We start from the raw sequence: 22,999 nt of genomic DNA, 5'->3' as shown, positions 1-22,999 counted from the left end.
CCATCAGCCATCCTCCAGTGAAGGTACCCTTTGTTGATGGACACTTCATGGCCTTAAGACTGTAACTGTGTAACCAAAATAACCCCCTTTAAAAAAGCCAAAAAGAAAAAGAAAAAAAAAAAAAAAGATGGTGTTCAGCACTATCTTTATTGTAAGCCCTGAGATGGGAATGGAAGTAGGTTTTTCTTATAGTAATGTCCTTCAACTTTGAAGTTCATTTGAGTTATATGCCAAAAATCACACAGTAATCTATAATCCAATATTACGTTTAATAGTCATTTAGTTCCACCTTTTTGTTGAAAGCAAAGAATCAGAAATCACGTGGGGTACAAAGGGTATAACTACCCAGTTGTTAGAGCTCTTCACTTCCTAGACACCAACACCATTTTTGAATTAACCATTTGGTGCACTTTGGAGGTTCTATCCTGTGACACTGAGTCATGGTTAGATAACTGATGAGTGAGGGCTGAGTTTTCCGTTTGTAAAGGAGGAGAAGGGTGACCTAGGGCAGATCAGTCTTGGAAAGGACATGTATGGAAGCTGAGGATTTGGAAACGGATTCCATTACAGTTATCCACATGCTTCATGAAGGCCATGGGAAGTCCACGTAGCTCAGGTTGAAAACTACCGATCCAGAGGAAAGCAAGCTGACTGTTCCTTGGTCTACGTGGGACATGTCTCAAAAGATTTATCAGGGCCAAAGCAAATCTATGACAATAATACTGAAGCCAGTGGTGATCAGGCAAGTCAGCACTGGCTTGCACAGTTACCTGAAGCACAGTCACCTTTATGCCTGGGCGAGCTCTGAGAACCAAGGCAGCTGGCACCCATTTGGAGACGCTCTCACTGTTAGTTTGTGTATTACCACTACAGGCCTCCACACTATTGGCCTCCAGCCAAATATCACTCCCATCCCTATCCCTCCACTTCCTTCCAATCTCTTTTCTTTGTATCTCTTCTCTACATTTAATTAGTAAGGTAGCTGAAGTCCTTTCTGTTTACTATGCACCAGAGATTTTAGATAATTTGGAACTTATGAAATAAACTTTTTTCTTGCAGGTTATCATGTAATTATTGGCTAGGCCTGCCAATTTTAAGACACATTACAATTTGACATTCATGGCTTTTTGGGGGGTATTTTATGTACATTCAGGGATGGCCTTGTGTGCCGGAGGGAGAAGTGGCAAATATACAATTGGGTTTAGCAGACAATAAATGTACTATTTCCCATAACTATCTTTATTATCTGCCTCACTACAGAGCTTTAAACCAAGACACTATTTAATTCTTAAGGTTAGAGCATTGAAGATCACTACTAACATGTAAATTCAACCCAGGAAAACAGGCTATACATGCGATATTTTTTCCTTTCCTTTATTAACCAGCTATCAGCTATTTATTCAAATTAATTTGGAGATATCAGCAAAAACAGGACCTAGAACCCATCTAACTAATGACGACATCTTAGGCATGTCCTGGACAAGGCTAAATCTACTTATCTGAAAAATAGGGAAAACAGCATTTTCCCTACCCTCTGCTCCTCCCACTCATTCCTCATTCCTGCTCTGCACATGAGCTGCCCAGCCCCAGCCTCCCACTGTGCCTCTCACTCCAACCCCACCCATTTCCCTCTGGAAAAACTCCCTGATATCTTCAACCGTCCTTGAGCATGGCCACCACTTCCTTGGCTTAACTGAGATCTGGCTCCTCCAAACACTTCTCCCTTCAGTGAAGGAGAATCGCTTCCTCTGAGAAGTCTGTCTTAGCTCCCACTTGCATTCATTTGGTTGCTAAGATCTGAAAAGAATCAATTTCAAAAGGAACATTCATTCAGATACCCTATCTACACAGTTATGAATCTAGGCTGATAGAAATTTTTGTAACTGGTCTCTCTAAGAAGGTGAAAATTTAAGTATATATCCAGAAAATGTGTGTAAAATATAATTTCAATTACCTATTTAGTTTTTTAGGAATAGGATTGTTGCACTGGAGTCCAGCATATGGTTTGCCATATGTTGAAATCCTAGCCTTAGAGAATTCTTTTTTAAGAATTAACATATGAAAGAAAAAGGAAATTTAGGCAGGACTTTCATAGGCTAATGCTGTAATTTCCTTCAAAACACAGACTTCTAAGGACAATGGCTACAGGGCCAACACATTACCTGTGGTCCAGACAAGATAAATGTTAGAGTTAAAAGGTCTCAGGTCAGATGAATAATCAGGAGCCCAGAGTCCAGAGGGAGGGAAGAGCCAACCTGGGACATTGTGGCACGTGCCATGCTGAGCCTCCCTTCCCAAGGTCCACTGCTCCTAAGTATATCCATGGACACACAGCTATCTACCACTCCACGGACTTAAAAATAGGGTCCAGGGGGCAGGACACAGGTTATCTGCTCCAGAGGCTCGAGTAACAGACTCCTGAACTTGGAACTGACGAGCTGACATTGGTCAAGCCCCACAGTCATTTTGAGCTTCAGATTCCCCCGGCTCTAAAATGGGGGCTAATATCTTGCCCCCAGCAGGATTTTATGAGGATTAGGTGAAATAATTCATCTGAAAAAGCAAGTTCAGTTCCATACCTATAGCAGGCACTCTCAATATATTTATTTGCAATTTAATCTACCAATACTAAATAATTAGTGAACCAAAAATAGGTGCTAAGCTTTCACTGGGGGCAATTTGAATTGTAAAGAATTCCCATCTGCCTCATGATCCAAGTCACCCAGAGAGCCATTATTAGATTGAATCCAATGGTCACAGTCTCTAGGGAGCTCTGCTATAGACAGGGTGGTATCTCCAAGCAAGATTGAAACTGGCATTTCAAAATACAAATGCCCTCTCATGGCTCCACTTTCCTGGGGAAGCTGAGTGGTTTCGGCGCCCTGTGGCTTAACCTGGTGGGGTTGTTGGTTACGAGCTACACTGGGATGATAGGAGAGATGGTTTTAGCATGGGAGGAGAAGGAGCAAGTTATACATTTCTTTATATTTCTTTTATTTATACCTGTTATGAAAGCATACATGCAAAACATGGAAAATTTGGAAACTAAATGGAAAATAGAGGTAAGGAAAGAATCATCCACAAACCTACCTCCCCCCAAATTATTACTGATAACAGCTTGGTTGTGTATTTCTTTTCATTCTTTTTTCCATGTGTTTTCCTTACATACTGATATTATATATACATTTTGTATTTTATTTTTTAACCTAAACATTTTAGTATAAGAATTTACCCATGCTAATAAAATATACACATTCTTTTAAAAGCCTCATAATATTCTGACAAGTTGCATGTACCTTAATTTACTTATCTACTCTTGTATTCTTGGGCATTTAGATTACTTCTAATTTCTTTAATACTACAAATAATTCAGTACAACTCATTTTTGTACATTTTTCCTTATATTAAATTATTTCTTTAGTTACAGATTTTCAAGAGTGAAATTCCTGGGTAAAACGCTCAGATATGCAAAAGGCTCTCGATTCATGCTGCAAAAAGGTTATGCCCATTTAGACTTCACCAGAAATTGATGACTGTGCCTTTTCAATCTACCCTGACCAATACTGAGTAAGATGATTTAAGCAAAATAGCATCACTAATTTAGTGAGGGAAAAGTGCTACTCAAAGCATAAATTTCTATTCCCTTGCTACGCTGGTTTGAAACTGTAATGAACCCCATAAAAGACTATGTGCTTTTAATCCACTCTTGTGGGGGAAGACAAACTGTGGGTAGGACCTTTTGATTAGATTGTTTCCATGGAGATGTGACCCCAACCATTCAAGGTGGGTCTTAATCATCTTTACTGGTGTTCTCTATGAGAGGATAAAAGGCAGAGATATTTTGAAGAGAGTTCAGAGAAGCTAAGAGAGACATTTTGAGAGAGAAACTAAGATATATAATCCAGAGTTTGTCCCCAGGAGAAGCTAAGAGAGAAGCTGAGACAGAAGCCCAGAGACATTTTGCAGAAAGCCACAGAAACCAGAAGCTAAACCCAGGAAAAAAGGTTCAACAGACTTTGGCCATGTGCTTTTCCATGTGACACAGGAACCCTAGACGGAATCAGCCTTTCTTCAGAGAACGTATTGTCCTGTTGATGCTTAATTGGGACATTTTCATGGCCATAGAAGTGTAAATTTGGGAACTAACAAACCCCCATGGTAAAAGCCAATCTATTTCTGGTATATTGCATTTCAGCAGCTTTAGCAAACCAGAATGCTTATTTTCTAGTGTTAGATATTTCCCCATATATTTGTTAACCTGTGAATGTCCTTAGCCCATGTGATAATTGTTTAAAATTACACCTTATTTAGGAATATTATGTTGACGTATCTCTAATAAATGCTGTGGGATTGATGCTGTGCCAGATATATTATGTCCCCCAGAAAACACCACGTTCTTTCATGCAATCTTGTGGGGGCAGATGTATTACTATTGATGAGCCTTTGGATTAGGTTGTTTCCATGGAGATGTGACCCACCCAACTGTAGGTGATGACCCTGATTAGATAATTTCCATGGAGATGTGGCCCCGCCCACTCAGCGTGGGCCTTGATTAGTTCACTGGAGCTCTATAAAAGCTCAGACAGAAGGTGCTCACTGCTAGCTGCATGCAGCTAAGAGAGGACAAAACCCCCCAAGCGCAACTGAGAGTGACATTTTGAAGAGGAGCTACAGTTGAGGGACCCATTTTGAAGATGGCCATTGAAAGCTGACACTGACATTTTGGAGAACGCAATTTTGGAATGCAACCTGGGAGCAAGCAGATGCCAGCCACATGCCTTCCCAGCTAACAGAGGTTTACCGGATGCCATCAGCCATCATTCAGTGGAGGTACCCTATTGTCGATGCCTTATGTTGGACACTTTATGGCCTTAAGACTGTAACTTTGTAACCAAATAAACCCTCTTAATAAAAGCCAGTCCAATTTCTAGTGTTTTGCAAAATGGCAGCATTAGCAAACCAGAACAGATGCCAAAAAAGGGCAGCATGTTATTTTATGAACACCAAGTAATAAGTGATCAGATACAAGTAAAGGATATTAAATTCCAAGTGAAAATAAATGAAGTGTTAAGTTTTCTCAGAAAAACCAAAGCAAACGCCTCAGGCATAATGAGATGTGTTTTTATTTCAGTGTCAAGGATAATTTTTCCTCTCATTCCATGAAAACAATCTCCCAATTTGGTTTGTGTAAAAGGTAATAGCACAAAATGACAAAAATCAGACAGCAATTTTTATAATGAAGCGAAGAGCTAGGAAGTCAATTTATTCCTAAAGAAAGTAGAAACGTGATTACTGAACCAATTTGACTGCAAATGATAATGGCTGAAATGGATGGGCTGGGTCACTCTGCAAAGTTTTGCTTCCTGCAGAAGACCTTAAAATGCAACTTCCATATGCCTCTTTTTTTTTTAAACAAGGTCTGAATGAATCTACACAATAAATTGTCAAGAAGATAGATTTATATATAATAGAATAATGGCAAAGCAAATGATTTGGTTCTATCTCATTTGCTACGTAACTTCAAAAATAAGAAATCTATTTTCATTCCATAATAAATTCATCTGATGTTTATTAAGGTTAAAAGTTAAAAATTTAAAAACTAACACTGACAACATAAATACATTTTAATGCAAAACACTTGGAGCAAAAGGACTGATGAAGAACTAACCATATGACCACAATTACAGTTATGATCATTAAATGTAAATTTTCATTTAAAATTCTTAAAATGCTTTTACTGAACCAAATAATCAAACATAACACTAGGACATGTAGACTCTTTATCACTGAGGTAAAAATAAGAAAGTTAAAGTTATAGATTACCACTGTTTTTTTGGTGACTTGACACCCCTGTCTGGGTCCTTTCATGGTGAAACCCATATCTCTAATGTGGGTCACTTGTTTAGAACTATGCCATAGACAGTCCCACATGCTTGATACGGTTATTTACCTTTGACACTTTGTTAATATTGTTGCATGAATGTTTACCCTCTGCTCCTAGCTCCTTAATTTTTTCTGAAAAAGGTTTGTTATTATTATAATTATTCATAGCCCCCATAGTATCTCAAAAAACAAAACAAAACAAACAAAAAAAAACCCATATGTATTGGATAGCCACTGGATAAATAGCTGGAAATCAAATCAATACAACACAAGTGTGATTAAGTTACATAAGGCAAGTAAAAGTACATCGTGGGCAGTGCACGAAGTGAAATACAGATCTGAATGTGTCTTCACAAAAGTGGTCAGCTCAAATTTTACAGAACTGCTATCAACTATTTTTACTGAGATTTCCCGCACAGAAAATGAGTTCTTCGTGGGACAATGTGCTCTACAAATGCTAGTAGAAGCAAAGATTTAAGAATTCCAAGGAACAAATACCAGATCTCATGATGAGATCAACTTGGATATCATGGGTTTGTGTAAAAGGTAATAGTACAAAATGACAAAAATCAGACATCAATTTTTATAATGAAGCAAAGAGCTAAATCCCACAGCAAGTGTACTTAACAGGGACACAGATACACAGACACACAGAGGGGGAGGCCATGTGAAGAGGGGGGCAAAGAATGGATTATGCCAGAAACAGAACAAGCCATCTAATTTGTCACGGCAGCCCTAAGAAATGAATACTGGCATGTTATCACCATATACCTGGATCAACACATTTCCCATCAGCTTCCTGAGCCTCTGAGCCACAAGCAATCTGCCTAACTCACCATGTTTCCCGTACCCAGCAGATTTCCTTAGAATTCCACAAATATTTGTGGAACGAATGAATGAAAGGATGAGACTAGATGAGAAATGTCAAAAGGATGGATGGTGCATGTGGGGAGCTTTCTTTTCAATTCCAAGACTGCCCACACCTCTTCTTTCTGCTTGGACCCAGGTGCTGCTCCCTTGCAGTCCCCTCTCAGCCTCTCTGTGAAGGTCAGTAGATATCACCTCTGTAATCTCTTTATTGCAGTCAACAGTCTGTGTTGATAAATCAATTGCTACTAGTCCTACCTGGTTGAAGGAAGGGATGGGTGCCTCCAGCTGAGACCCAAGACTGGGCCTGGCCACTCACCTTACTTGCTGGCAGATGCAGCAGATCCAGACCTTCTCGGGCTTCTGATAGGAACAGCAGTTCTTACAGACGTTGAACTTACACTCCCCACACTGGCGCTTGGTGTTGACGAGGAAAGTGAAGGGCGAGCAGCAGCGCATGCAGCAGTGTTCCACGAACTTCTGGTGCTTTGAAAGAATGCTGCACTTGCTGCCTTCCTCATCCAACTTCTGCTTTATCTCGCTGGGAAACCAGGGAGGGGGAAGGTATGAGGAGAAGAGAAACAGCAGGTCAGGTCAGGGGCTCTCTGCTACCCTGGCCCTCACGCAGGCCAAGCTGCCATGCAGAATCTTCCTGTAAAACCCCAAAACTTGGGAATATCAACTGCTTGACATAATATCCAGAGAGGAATGCTAACGGTGGATTAATTTTATGCACTCCTAAAAGTCAGATTTTCTATGAAAAAAGCACGCCAATCTTATTATTTCTATTTCAGAGACTAGATTGAGATATAAATTATCATAAAACTAAGCACATCCTTGAAAAATAAAATGCTTAACTTAGTTAATGCCTTTTTAAAGGAGCAGAGATCATTTATGTTAAAACATTAATCCTCACAAGAGCCCTGCGGGGAATATGATAAATGCAGTCCTGGCCCTATTTAACATCCCTGGAAACTGAAGCACCCCAGGATCTTAAAAGCTTCTAAGTCAATTTGAGTCAGTAAGGATTCTCTGGGTGATGGGCAAATTCTCGGCTCTGGTGGTTCAGAGTTGGATAAAAGACAGTCCTTCCTCTCCCAAGGAGCTCATAGTCGTATCGGGCCAACAGCCAGTCATATTAATACAAAACATGAGATTCTATACACTCCTCTCAGCACACAGTGGCAAGGAAAGAAGAAACTCTGAGAGTGAGAGATAGGATAACCCCCCAAGGGGACTCAGTTACCTTGGAAAAAACTACCTAGATGTAACCATGCTTGCCCTGCTACAAAAATGGGGGCCAACAAAAAGTAAAAGAAAAATAATTTGTTTTTCAGTACCTAGCTTGTGATTGTGCACATCATACCAGGTACATCTATGATGTATGTGGCAACTATTTTCTCCCAGTCTGCTTTGTCTTTTAACTTTGCTTATGTCCTCTTTCATCATTAAGAAGTGCATACTTTGTAGCTAAGTCTGTCAGTCTTTCCTTTGTGGCTTCTGGGTTTTATATCTTGCTTAGGAAGTTTCTACTACCTATCAGTTTTTATAAAAACTCAAATAGCTCCATTAAAAAAATAATTATCTTCTCTCAATACTTTCTCCTCATCTAGTTACCACACTATAACCCTCCTCCCTCTTTTTTTCTTCTTTGAATGAGGTGCCTCTTCCCTCTTATGATTAAAATTCTTGCAGAAACTTCCTGGCAATCTATCTATGCCCATTCTGAGTCAACTCCCATCTGGCGTTTGTTCCTTTCCCTTAAAGGAAACAAAAGCTCTGCTCAAGTTCTCCAGTGACCTCCATGTTGCTTAAAGCCAAAAGGAACTTTCAAGTCTTCATCATACTTGACCACTCAATCATTCTTGAAATGTTGTCTTCCCTTCCCTTCCCTATTACACTCGGTTTCCTCATTCCTTCTCTGTTTCCTTTGAAAGTTCATCCCCCTATTCTGAGTTTTTACATGGCAGACAAGTTTTTTAGGGCATAATAAAAACACTTATTCATTGATAAAGATTACTTTCAATAATTCATCTCAACATTTTACTATTTGGTTGGTTGAGGTATGGTCATTATGCAATTACAGGTGGTTGTTCCCTCCCCTCCCCAAGAATGGACAAACCCCTCCGTTGTTCACCGAAGCAGCCCAGTCTCAAGGTGTTCTGTGTGACGGATCTTTATTATGAAGGTTTCAGGGTAATGGAAGCTGATGGAACGCATCCCAGCTCCAGACAAAACAGAAAACATCTCCACGTGGAGCACTGGTCTTTGCTGCAGTCAAAGCCTCTCAGCTACGTCTAACTTTGGGATTCTCCCCAAGGCCCGGAAACTGACCATGTTGCTGCCCCATCTCGGCCTGCCCAGGCTCCCTCCTGCCCTCCTGCTTCTTCTCACTTTCTGGGGCCTCCAAGACCCTTCCCGTGGAAAATCCTCAAAATCCATGACCTAATGGTAAACAGCAGCTACAGAGGAGTCACCCTTGCTTAACACACTAGGCATAGGAGTACTTAAATTAGGACACTGGTAGGCAAAAAAAGGAAGCAGGTTAGATTCCTACCACAGGGAGTTATGCATCCATCCTCTCTCTGCCCCAAGTGTCTCTCCCTCTCTGTCTTATACCCTCCCACTCCCTTCCCTACTCTATATTAAAAAAAATAGAACCAAACTAATTATACTGTTTTGATTTTGAAGGCTAGAAAATTATTTTTGAATAGCCATTCAAGCATGTTGGTATAAAGTAGCTCACAGTTTTCTCTTCTGATTTTTAAGATCTCTGTATATCTATAATTAAGTGCACCTTTTCTTTCTGAATGGTGTTTATTTGAGCCTCAGCTTCACTCCCCCTTGAAGTTTATTTCATTAAATTTAATGAACAACTAGCTTTTGGGTGTGTTGATCATTCCCTATAATATTTCTTTGTTTTCTATTGCAATAAAGTCTATTCTTACTTTACTTCTTTCTTCTGCTTATTTTTACTTTGCTATATTCATTTTCCAACTTTTTAAAGGTAAAATATACTTACTTTCAATCTTTTCTCTTTTCTAACATGTATTTAAGGCTACAAAACTCTCAATTTAGCACTTTAGCTACTACACTCCAGAGGCTTCAAATTAAATCATTTTTATTGCAATTCAGGCTTATATATTTTATAATTCTCAAGATTTTAAACTTTTCAAATATATGATTTTTGTTATTGATTTTAATTTTTTTTATTTTGCTCAGATAATAGGGTCTAGAAGACATTAATTCTTTGGTATTTCTTGAGACTTGCATTACAGTCAAGTTCATGATCAATGTTTGTAAATGTCTCATGATGCTTGAAAAGAACATTACTGTCTACCAATTGTAGTACAGTAAAATCTCCCAGTACAATTATGGATTTGTCTATTTCTCTTCATGTTAATTTTTACTTATTATTTTTTAAGATGTTATATATACCTGGTGAATAATTTCTTTTGTGATTACATATCTGTCTTTATCCCTGCTTTTTCCCTTAAAGTCTAGTTGTCTGATATTTATAGTCTATATTAATTTTTAAAAATTATGTTACTAGGAGGCGGGGCAAGATGGCAGACTGGTGAGCTGTATGTTTTAGTTACTCCTCCAGGAAAGTAGGTAGAAAGCCAGGAACTGCGTGGACTGGACACCACAGAGCAATCTGTCTTTGGGCATACTTCATACAACACTCATGAAAATGTCGAACTGCTGAGATCAGCGAAATCTGTAAGTTTTTGCGACCACGGGACCCGCGCCCCTCCCTGCCAGGCTCAGTCCCGTGGGAGGAGGGGCTGTCAGCTCCGGGAAGGAGAAGGGAGAACTGCAGTGGCAGCCCTTATCGGAAACTCATTCTGCTGATCCAAACTCCAACCATAGACAGACTGAGACCAGACACCAGAGAATCTGAGAGCTGCCAGCCCAGCAGAGAGAAGACAGGCATAGAAAAAAAAACAACACGAAAAACTCCAAAATAAAAGCGGAGGATTTTTGGAGTTCTAGTGAACATAGAAAGGGGAAGGGCAGAGCTCAGGCCCGAGCTCAGGTCCTGAGGTGCATATGCAAATCCCGAAGAAAAGCTGATCTCTCTGCCCTGTGGACCTTTCCTTAATGGCCCTGGTTGCTTTGTCTCTTAGCATTTCAATAACCCATTAGATCTCTGAGGAGGGCACTTTTTTTTTTTTTTTTTTTTTAATCCTTTTTTCTTTTTCTAAAACAATTACTCTAAGAAGCCCAATACAGAAAGCTTCAGAGACTTTCAATTTGGGCATGTCAAGTCAAGAGCAGAACTAAGAGAGCTCTGAGACAAAAGGCAATATTCCAGTGGCTGAGAAAATTCACTAAACACCACAACTTCCCAAGAAAAGGGGGGTGTACGCTCACAGCCACCATCCTGGTGGACAGGAAACACTCCTGCCCATCGCCAGCCCCATAGCCCAGAGCTGCCCCAGACAACCCAGTGTGACGGAAGTGCTTCAAATAACAGGCACACACCAGAAAACTGGGCGTGGACATTAGCCTTCCCTGCAACCTCAGCTGATTGTCCCAGAGTTGGGAAGGTGGAGCAGTGTGAATTACCAAAGCCCCACTCAGCCATCATTTGAGCAGACTGGGAGCCTCCCTCCCCCCCCCAGCAGCCCAGAACGGCCCTGGGGGGACGGCACTCACCTGTGACATAGCACAGTCATCCCTCAACAGAGGACCCGGGGTGCACAGCCTGGAAGAGGGCCCACTTCAAGTCTCAGGAGCCATACGCCAATACCAAGGACTTGTGGGTCAGTAGCACAGACAAACTGTGGCAGGACTGAACTGAAGGATTAGACTATTGCAGCAGCTTTAAAACTCTAGGATCACCAGGGAGATTTGATTGTTAGGGCCACCCCCCCTCCCTGACTGCCCAGAAACATGCCCCATATACAGGGCAGGCAACACCAACTACACACGCAAGCTTGGTACACCAATTGGGCCCCACAAGACTCACTCCCCCACTCACCAAAAAGGCTAAGCAGGGGAGAACTGGCTTGTGGAGAACAGGTGGCTCGTGGACGCCACCTGCTGGTTAGTTAGAGAAAGTGTACTCCACGAAGCTGTAGATCTGATAAATTAGAGATAAGGACTTCAATAGGTCTACAAACCCTAAAAGAACCCTATCAAGTTCAGCAAATGCCACGTGGCCAAAAACAACAGAAAATTATAAAGCATATGAAAAAACCAGACGATATGGATAACCCAAGCCCAAGCACCCAAATCAAAACCAGAAGAGACACAGCACCTAGAGCAGCTACTCAAAGAACTAAAGATGAACAATGAGACCATAGTACGGGATATAAAGGAAATCAAGAAGACTCTAGAAGAGCATAAAGAAGACATTGCAACTAATAAAAATGGATGATCTTATGGAAATTAAAGAAACTGTTGAGACCAAATTAAAGAAATTCTGGACACTCATAGTACAAGACTAGAGAAGTTGAACACAACTCAGTGACCTGGAAGATGACAGAAGGAAATGAAAGCATAAAAGAAAGAATGGGCAAAAAATGAAAAAATCGAAATGAGCCTCAGGGATATTATATATGATATAACCGTCCAAATATAGACTCATTGTGTCCCACAAGGGGAAAAAGGGTAAGAGGACTAGAATATTCAAAGAAATTGTTGGGGAAAACTTCCAAATCTTCTAAACCATAATACACAAATCATAAATGCTCAGCGAACTCCAATAGAATAAATCCTAAAACCCCTCCGAGACATATACTGATCACACTGTCAAACACAGAAGGGAGGCAGCAGTTCTGCAAGCAGCAAAAGCAGATTCACCCATACAAAGGAAACAGCATAAGACTAAGTAACACTCAGCACCACCATGGAGGCAAGAAGGCAGTGGCACGATATATTTAAAATTCTGAGTGAGAAAAATTCCAGCCAAGAATACTTTATCCAGCAAAGCTCTCCTTCAAATTTGAGGGAGAGCTTAAATTTTTCACAGACAAACAAATGCTGAGAGAATTTGCTAACAAGAGACCTGCCCTACTGGAGATACTCAAGGGAGCCCTACAGACAGAGAAACAAAGACAGGACAGAGAGAGACTTGGAGAAAGGTTCAGTACTAAAGAGATTCGGTATGGGTACAATAAAGGATAATAGAGAGAGGGAAAATATGGCAAACATAAACCAAAGGATAAGATGGCCGATTCAAGAAATGCCTTCACGGTTATAACGTTGAATGTAAATGGATTAAACTCCCCAATTAAAAGATATAGATTCGCAGAATGGATCCAAAAAAATGAACCATCAATATGTTGCATACAAGAGACTCATCTTAGACACAGGGACACAAAGAAACTGAAAGTGAAAGGATGGAAAAAATATTTCATGCAAGCTACAGCCAAAAGAAAGCAGGTGTAGCAATATTAATCTCAGATAAAATAGACTTCAAATGCAGGGATGTTTGAGAGACAAAGAAGGCCACTACATACTAATAAAGGGGCAATTCAGCAAGAAGAAATAACAATTGTAAATGTCTATGCACCCAATCAAGTGCCACAAAATACATGAGAGAAACACTGGCAAAACTAAAGGAAGCAATTGATGTTTCCACAATAATTGTGGGAGACTTCAACACATCACTCTCTCCTATAGATAGATCAACCAGACAGAAGACCAATAAGGAAATTGAAAACCTAAACAATCTGATAAATGAATTAGATTTAACAGACATATACAGGACATTACATCCCAAATCACCAGGATACCCATACTTTTCTAGTGCTCACGGAACTTTCTCCAGAATAGATCTTATGCTGGGACATAAAACAAGCCTCAATAAATTTAAAAAGATTGAAATTATTCAAAGCACATTCTCTGACCACAATGGAATACAATTAGAAGTCAATAACCATCAGAGACTTAGAAAATTCACAAATACCTGGAGGTTAAACAACACACTCCTAAACAATCAGTGGGTTAAAGAAGAAATAGCAAGAGAAATTGCTAAATATAGAGACGAATGAAATGAGAACACAACATACCAAAATCTATTGGATGCAGCAAAAGCAGTGCTAAGGGGGAAATTTATAGCACTAAACGCATATATTAAAAAGGAAGAAAGAGCCAAAATCAAAGAACTAATGGATCAACTGAAGAAGCTAGAAAATGAACAGCAAACCAATCCTAAAGCAAGTACAAGAAAAGAAATAACAAGGATTAAAGCAGAAATAAATGACATAGAGAACAAAAAAACAATAGAGAGGATAAATATCACCAAAAGTTGGTTCTTTGAGAAGATCAACAAGATTGACAAGCCCCTAGCTAGACTGACAAAATCAAAAAAGAGAAGACCCATATAAACCAAATAATGAATGAAAAAGGTGACATAACTGCAGATCCTGAAGAAATTAAAAAAATTATAAGAGGATATTATGAACAACTGTATGGCAACAAACTGGACAATGTAGAAGAAATGGACAATTGCCTGGAAACATATGAACAACCTAGACTGACCAGAGAAGAAATAGAAGACCTCAACCAACCCATCACAAGCAAAGAGATCCAATCAGTCATCAAAAAGCTTCCCACAAATAAATGCCCAGGGCCAGATGGCTTCACAGGGGAATTCTACCAAACTTTCCAGAAAGAACTGACAGCAATCTTACTCAAACTCTTTCAAAACATTGAAGAAAAGGGAACACTACCTAACTCATTTTATGAAGCTAACATCAATCTAATACCAAAACCAGGCAAAGATGCTACAAAAAAGGAAAACTACCGGCCAATCTCCCTAATGAATATAGATGCAAAAATCCTCAACAAAATACTTGCAAATCGAATCCAAAGACACATTAAAAAAATCATACACCATGACCAAGTGGGGTTCATTCCAGGCATGCAAGGATGGTTCAACATAAGAAAAACAATCAATGTATTACAACACATTAAAAACTCAAAAGGGAAAAATCAATTGATCATCTCAATAGATGATGAAAAAACATTTGACAAAATCCAACATCCCTTTTTGATAAAAACACTTCAAAAGGTAGGAATTGAAGGAAACTTCCTCAACATGATAAAGAGCATATATGAAAAACCCACAGCCAGCATAGTACTCAATGGTGAGAGACTGAAAGCCTTCCCTCTAAGATCAGGAAAAGACAAGGATGCCCTGCTGTCACCACTGTTATTCAACATTGTGCTGGAAGTGCTAGCCAGGGCAATCCGGCAAGACAAAGAAATAAAAGGCATCCAAATTGGAAAAGAAGAAGTAAAACTGTCATTGTTTGCAGATGATATGATCTTATATCTAGAAAACCCTGAGAAATCGACGATACAGCTACTAGAGCTAATAAACAAATTTAGCAAAGTAGCGGGATACAATTAATGCACATAAGTCAGTAATGTTTCTATATGCTAGAAATGAACAAACTGAAGAGACACTCAAGAAAAAGATACCATTTTCAATAGCAACTAAAAAAATCAAGTACCTAGGAATAAACTTAACCAAAGATGTAAAGACTATACAAAGAAAACTACATAACTCTACTAAAAGAAATAGAAGGGGACCTTAAAAGATGGAAAAATTTCCATGTTCATGGATAGAAGGCTAATTCCATTAAGATGTCAATTCTACCCAAACTCATCTACAGATTCAATGCAATCCCAATCAAAATTCCAACAACCTACTTTGCAGACTTGGAAAAGCTAGTTATCAAATTTATTTGGAAAGGGAAGATGCCTCGAATTGCTAAAGACACTCTAAAAAAGAAAAACGAAGTGGGAGGACTTACACTCCCTGACTTTGAAGCTTATTATAAAGCCACAGTTTCCAAAACAGCATGGTACTGGCACAAAGATAGACATATAGATCAATGGAATCGAATTGAGAATTCAGAGATAGACCCTCAGATCTATGGCCGACTGATCTTTGATAAGGCCCCCAAAGTCACTGAACTGAGCCATAATGGTCTTTTCAACAAATGGGGCTGGGAGAGTTGGATATCCATATCCAAAAGAATGAAAGACGACCCCTACCTCACCCCCTACACAAAAATTAACTCAAAATGGACCAAAGATCTCAATATAAAAGAAAGTACCATAAAACTCCTAGAAGATAATGTAGGAAAACATCTTCAAGACCTTGTATTAGGCGGCCACTTCCTAGACTTTACACCCAAAGCACAAGCAACAAAAGAGAAAACAGATAAATGGGAACTCCTCAAGCTTAGAAGTTTCTGCACCTCAAAGGAATTTCTCAAAAAGGTAAAGAGGCAGCCAACTCAATGGGAAAAAATTTTTGGAAACCATGTATCTGACAAAAGACTGATATCTTGCATATACAAAGAAATCCTACAACTCAATGACAATAGTACAGACACCCCAATTATAAAATGGGCAAAAGATATGAAAAGACAGTTCTCTGAAGAGGAAATACAAATGGCCAAGAAACACATGAAAAAATGTTCAGCTTCACTAGCTATTAGAGAGATCCAAATTAAAACCACAATGAGATACCATCTAACACCGGTTAGAATGGCTGCCATTAAACAAACATGAAACTACAAATGCTGGAGGGGATGTGGAGAAATTGGAACTCTTATTCATTGTTGGTGGGACTGTATAATGGTTCAGCCACTCTGGAAGTCAGTCTGGCAGTTCCTTAGAAAACTAGGTATAGAGCTACCATTCGATCCAGCGATCGCACTTCTCGGTATATACCCGGAAGATTGGAAAGCAGTGACACGAACAGATATCTGCACGCCAATGTTCATAGCAGCATTATTCACAATTGCCAAGAGATGGAAACAACCCAAATGTCCTTCAACAGATGAGTGGATAAATAAAATGTGGTATATACACACGATGGAATACTACGCAGCAGTAAGAAGGAACGATCTCGTGAAACATATGACAACATGGATGAACCTTGAAGACATAATGCTGAGCGAAATAAGCCAGGCACAAAAAGAGAAATATTATATGCTACCACTAATGTGAACTTTGAAAAATGTAAAACAAATGGTTTACAATGTAGAATGTAGGGGAACTAGCAGTAGAGAGCAATTAAGGAAGGGGAACAATAATCCAAGAAGAACAGATAAGCTATTTAACGTTCTGGGGATGCTTAGAAATGACTATGGTCTGTTAAATTCTGATGGATATAGTAGGAACAAGTTCACAGAAATGTTGCTATATTATGTAACTTTCTTGGGGTAAAGTAGGAACATGTTGGAAGTTAAGCAGTTATCTTAGGTTAGTTGTCTTTTTCTTACTCCCTTGTTATGGTCTCTTTGAAATGTTCTTTTATTGTATGTTTGTTTTCTTTTTAACTTTTTTTTTCATACAGTTGATTTAAAAAAGAAGGGAAAGTTAAAAAAAAAAAAAAAAAAGAAAAACAAGGAAAAAAAAAAGATGTAGTGCCCCCTTGAGGAGCCTGTGGAGAGTGCAGGGGTATTCGCCTAACCCACCTCCATGGTTGCTAACATGACCACAGACATAGGGGACTGGTGGTTTGATGGGTTGAGCCCTCTACCATAAGTTTTACCCTTGGGAAGATGGTTGCTGCAAAGGAGAGGCTAGGCCTCCCTATGGTTGTGCCTAAGAGCCTCCTCCCGAATGCCTCTTTGTTGCTCAGATGTGGCCCTCTCTCTCTGGCTAAGCCAACTTGAAAGGTGAAATCACTGCCCTCCCCCCTACGTGGGATCAGACACCCAGGGGAGTGAATCTCCCTGGCAACGTAGAATATGACTCCCGGGGAGGAATGTAGACCCGGCATCGTGGGACGGAGAACATCTTCTTGACCAAGAGGGGGATGTGAAAGGAAATGAAATAAGCTTCAGTGGCAGAGAGATTCCAAAACGAGCCGAGAGGTCACTCTGGTGGGCACTCTTACGCACACTTTAGACAACCCTTTTTAGGTTCTAAAGAATTGGGGTAGCTGGTGGTGGATACCTGAAACTATCAAACTACAACCCAGAACCCATGAATCTCGAAGACAGTTGGATAAAAATGTAGCTTATGAGGGGTGACAATGGGATTGGGAAAGCCATAAGGACCACACTCCACTTTGTCTAGTGTATGGATGGATGAGTAGAAAAATAGGGGAAGGAAACAAACAGACAAAGGTACCCAGTGTTCTTTTTTACTTCAATTGCTCTTTTTCACTCTAATTATTATTCTTGTTATTTTTGTGTGTGGGCTAATGAAGGTGTCAGGGATTGATTTAGGTGATGAATGTACAACTATGTAATGGTACTGTAAACAATCGAAAGTACGATTTGTTTAGTATGACTGCGTGGTATGTGAATATATCTCAATAAAATGATGATTAAAAAAAAATTATGTTACTATCTGCCTGGGTATATCTTTTTATACCCCTTCACTTTCAACATTTGCTGAAAATGTCTATTTCACACTTATATTTGAATGATAATTTGGAGAGGTAAAGAATTCTAAGTTGGGAATTCTTTTCTAAAAGCACCTTGAAGATACTATTTCTATTTTTCACTTCCTGGTATCAAACGTCGTAATGTGAAGTCTGCTGTCAGTCTAACTGTTCCTTTGTAGGGAATCTAACTTTTCTTCTGATTACTTTTAAGACATTTTCTTTGCTTTTAGTGTTCTGCAGTTTCACTATGAAGTTCTAATGGTGGATTCATTTGCATTTTTTCTGCTTGGGACTCCTGGTGAGTTTTCAGGATTTTCAATCATTCTAAAAGAAAAAAAAAACTCTCCAGCTATTATTACTTTGAATACTGTCTCTTATTCCATTTGCTTTTGATGAAACTTTGGACTTAGAGGATACTGAAAAGGCTTATGGCTTTTGAGATGGGGTGCATGCATTTTGCATGTGGGGAGAACATGTCTGTTTGGGGTCCAGAGGGCAGAGTATTGGGGGTTAAATATGTACCCCACAAAAGTCATGTTCATGTTTTTAATCCACAGTCCTATGGGTGTGAACCCATTTGTAAATAGGGCCTTTAAAGGTGCTATTACTGGTTAAGGTGTGGACTCATTTGTGAATAAAATCTTTGAAGAGCCTTTTTAGATGAGGCCAAGTGGATCAGGTACCTTCTTACATATGACTGGAGGTTTCATAAAGAGAGGAAATTCAGAGGTAAGCAGGAGAAGTCAGGAGAAACCAGAGAAGGAGCAAATTGCCATGTGACAGAGGCAGAGATGCGAGTCAAGGAACCCCAAAGACTGTGGTAAGCCAGCATGAGAATGCTACACACTCGGGGAAAAAGCACGGTCTGTCAAGACCTTGATTTTGGACTTCCAGCCTCCAAAACTGTGAGACAATAAATTCCCATTTTTAAGCCAACCAGTGCATGTTATTTGTCACAGCAGCCCTGGAAAACTAAGATGGGGCTCTTGGGAATTTTTCAGAATTTTCATGAATTCTAAAAAAACTCTCCAGTCATTATTATTTGGATTACTGTCTCCTTCTTTACTTTCTTTATTCTCTTCTTCTGGAATTCCAAATGTACACCAAACATTCTCTGTTCTTCCATGCCACCTACTCTTTTTTCATCTCTTTGTATCTCTAGGATATATTCTAGGTAAGTTCTTTAGTTCTAGCTTCCAGTTTTATAATTCTTTCTTCATCTGTGTTTTCTGTACTGTTCAATCCTTTTGAAATTTTACTCACTTTATTTCTCATTGCCAGAAGTTCTTTTGATTTGTTTCTACCTAAATCTGCCTGTCCTATCTATCTATCTATCTATCTATCTATCTATCTATCTATCTATCTATCTATCTATCATCTATTTATGCTGTAACTTCCTGGTGGTTCCTTTTCATTCTTTTACTTTTTAAATTATTTCAAATCTATTTCTTTTATACTCTTCTTCCTCATATGATCTGAAGTTCTAAAGGTGGTGCTCATCTTCCTATTAGTTGTGTCTGTTAACTCTTGTTCAATGTAGAGCCTTTCCTTGTGGGTAATTTTGACTGAGGTCATCTCCAGCCAAGATTTGTTTTCTGTAAATGCACTTTTTCTGTGAAAGCATTGCAGCAGCTATGCATTTGCTTTCACAAAACTCCACAGAGAGTTCATCAGTACAGGACTATTTTATATTTGTTTCTCAGCTTGAGGAAGCATGTACCACATGAGTAATAAGATTTTGATCTTCGGTCCCTTGTTGGGTGGAAGCTTGTGGTTTTGATTTCTCATGGGAGACTTCTCTTCCCCAGTCCAGAATTCTTTGTATCTCCCCTAACTCAGTGACTGTAAATTTTCTAGTCCTGCTTTCACTAAGATATAAACGTCAAAGCAGAACTTCATGCAGGCATCTTATTTCCAGCTGTTTGTCTTATAAGGGCTCAGGGCCATATCTCCTACCTCCATGCAGAAATTAAAATTGCAGCCAGTAGCCAGCATAGTTTACAGTCCCTTGTTTCCTCACTTGATTTGGCTGATTACTCAGGTTTTGGACTCCCTCTTCATTTCTACCCCCTTGGAATTTCTCCTTTTTTTTTTTTTTTTCTGACTCAAAAAAATTCAGATAAAATCCTCCACAGGGCATAAAATTTACCCTTTAAAAATGCACTATGCAGTGGTTGTGCAGAACCTTGTGGAAAGCCACTGCACAGAACTGTACAGGAAAACTTTTAGTGGCTGATTGCAGAATCAACCAAGAATCATGTAAGACCAGGCACCTGAGGTGAACAGTCAGCCACTTGGGAAAAAATGATGGGTTGAGAGTCAGATGCTAGAGTGCAAAGCTGGACTCAGTCACTTACCAAAAAACTCCCCACCCTTCTGGGCCTCTGCTTTCTGAATGATAAAAAGGCAGCAATAGTAATTCCTACTTGACAGGCTTGCTAGATTTTAAATGAGTAAAGTAATAATAAGCAAATACTAGTTATTCATTTTAGATTATCAAGAAACCCAGTGGACTGACATCCCTAACATTTGATTGCACTGGTTTTTATGTCAGGAAGGCTTTTGTGACAGTCTCTGGGCAAGACCTCCCAATACTAATTTGTTGTTAATGGGTATGAACTGATATCTCATTATGTTTTTTTTCTCTGAAGGCAAAGAGAACGGAAGAGGTTAACTATCAAATGACTTTAATGTAGTTTAAATTAAACAAACCATTGGGTGAAACCCTTTGGCCTCCAGAACTGTTTAAAGTCTATTCTAATTGGTGGGCCTTGAATCCTCACCAAGTTGTTTATAAAGTGTTTAACTTTATGAATATAATGTCAATGAAATGGACTTAAACATAGTTTACCTCCAAAGGTTTTCAACCAGAGCTGTGCTTCTTAAAGTTGCTTTGCACAGATATCCAGGACCCATCCCAGATCTACTGAATCAGAATCCTAGGGGTTGAGGTAACAGTGAGTCTACTATCTATCCCAGCTTCCCAGCTTGATCACTGTTCTTCCTAGGCTCAAAAAAGGAATCGCACCTTCCTCAAAACTCTAGATTCTTATATAGACTATGAGTTAACTTGTAAGTATTCAACTCTAGCTCCTGGATACTGAATTCGTATGAAACCTGCATTTTAACACTACTGTTACAGTTAACAGAAACTGCCTCCTGTCAAAAGAGATGTTTCTATAGCATAAACAGTGCCACTATAGTTTGACAATTTATAGTGCACTGTATTATGAGGCCCCACTCCCAAGAGTGACATTGCAGATTTGCATATTTATTATGACAGATTTCTGGCAGATGCAAATAAAGTAACTTGAGGGAGAGGCATCTTTCTAATTTATATGATGGTGCTATATGAGCTAGCTAGGGTCCTTGAAAATTGAACAGCAATGTTTTCTGCATAGCCACCTCCTTTTTTTTTTTTAATTCAGCTTATTGAGAAATATTCACATACCATACAATCATCCATGGTGTACAATCAACTGTTCACAGTACCATCTTATAGCTGTGCATTCATCACCCCAATCTATTTTTGAACATTTTCCTTGCACCAGAAAGAATCACAGTAAGAATAAACAATAAAAACAAAAACAAAAAAAGAACCCCCCCACTCCAATCCCACCCTATTTTTCATTTAAGTATTGTCCACATTTTTCTACTCATTCATCCATACATAAAGGGAGTGCGATCCACAGGGTTTTCACAATCACACTGTCACCCCTTGTAAGCTACATTGTTATTCAATTGCCTTCAAGAGTCAAGGCTACTGGGCTGGAGTTTGGCAGTTTCAGATATTTACTTCTAGCTATTCCAATATATTAAAATCTAAAAAGTGCTATCTATATAATGCTTAAGAATGACCTCCAGAGTGACCTCTTGACTCCATTTGGAATCCCTCAGCCACTGAAACTTTATTTTGTTTCATTTCACATCCCCCTTTGGTCAAGAAGATGTTCTCAATCCCATGATGCCGGGTCCAGATTCCTCCCCGGGAGTCATATCCTGCATTGCCAGAGAGATTTACATCCCTGGGAGTCAGGTCCCATGTAGGGGGGAGGGCAGTGAGATCACCTGCCAAGGTTAGCCACCTCCTTTTAATTTAACTTCCTGAATTGTCTGGCTGATCTCAGCCTCCTAAGGTAATGCCTTGTAGGGAAGCAGAATTGTGTAATAAATCTAGAAATGGTCAAATTGCATTCTTCATGGCTTTTCTCCTGGACCTTCAATTGGTGCCAGTAATCTGACAAAAGTTTCAACTGGATTTTGTAAACAGGTAGTGACAATCTGTCTCATACGAAGTATGTATCAAAAATCTGAGAGACTCGGGAATTGGCATTTGCTTGTATTTCTGCCCTAGAAGTTCAAATGCAAATGATCGTGAAATATTTATAGTCACTGTAGTACTATAGACTGATGGTAAATCTACAAAAAAGCTAAGGATATTTGTCAGCTTCCAGTAAAAAAAAAAAAAAACACAAAACCATAAAAGCCCGCGACCTTCATTTAAAATTGAACTAGAACTGTCATGATTTTTGGCTTCCTTGAAGACATCTTTGTAGAAGAGCGAGTGTGCCTGCATCTACCCGTTAAAGCAATCCTTAAGGAGGAAGATGCTGCCTCTTCCAATCAGATCGGTCTTCAGTCAAGTCTTCTTATTCATTACCTGCTGTTTCAGTTCTTGCTTCCTGCATCCTGCTCCTTGTTGATTTTTCATACCTCTCCATAGTCAGCTCATGGATTTCTCAAAACTTTTTATATCATCCCTTCCTGCAATCCTGCCCTTTTGATTACAGAGTAAATCCAATTATTGGTTTAAGTATCTCCCTTCCACACCTCTTCTTACCACACACTATTTTGAATCATTTTTCCATGCAGGCTAAT

At 39.3% G+C, this 22,999-nt stretch overlaps 1 protein-coding gene across 5 annotated transcripts in view; it reads right to left on the bottom strand.

Annotated features, from left to right (window-relative positions):
* Nucleotides 1-22,999, bottom strand: part of LOC119543028 (myosin VIIA and Rab interacting protein) — a 356,134-nt gene that overhangs the window by 169,178 nt on the left and 163,957 nt on the right. For all 5 annotated transcript variants that reach the window (XM_037847638.1, XM_037847620.1, XM_037847614.1 and 2 more), the window contains one exon: nucleotides 7,070-7,291. In XM_037847638.1, the coding sequence (XP_037703566.1) occupies nucleotides 7,070-7,291 (222 nt within the window). The remainder of the gene's footprint in view (nucleotides 1-7,069; nucleotides 7,292-22,999) is intronic.

This window comes from Choloepus didactylus, chromosome 1 (assembly GCF_015220235.1).
Source record: "Choloepus didactylus isolate mChoDid1 chromosome 1, mChoDid1.pri, whole genome shotgun sequence".
Taxonomy (NCBI): domain Eukaryota; kingdom Metazoa; phylum Chordata; class Mammalia; order Pilosa; family Megalonychidae; genus Choloepus; species Choloepus didactylus.
This window is presented reverse-complemented; position numbering and strand designations above follow the sequence as displayed.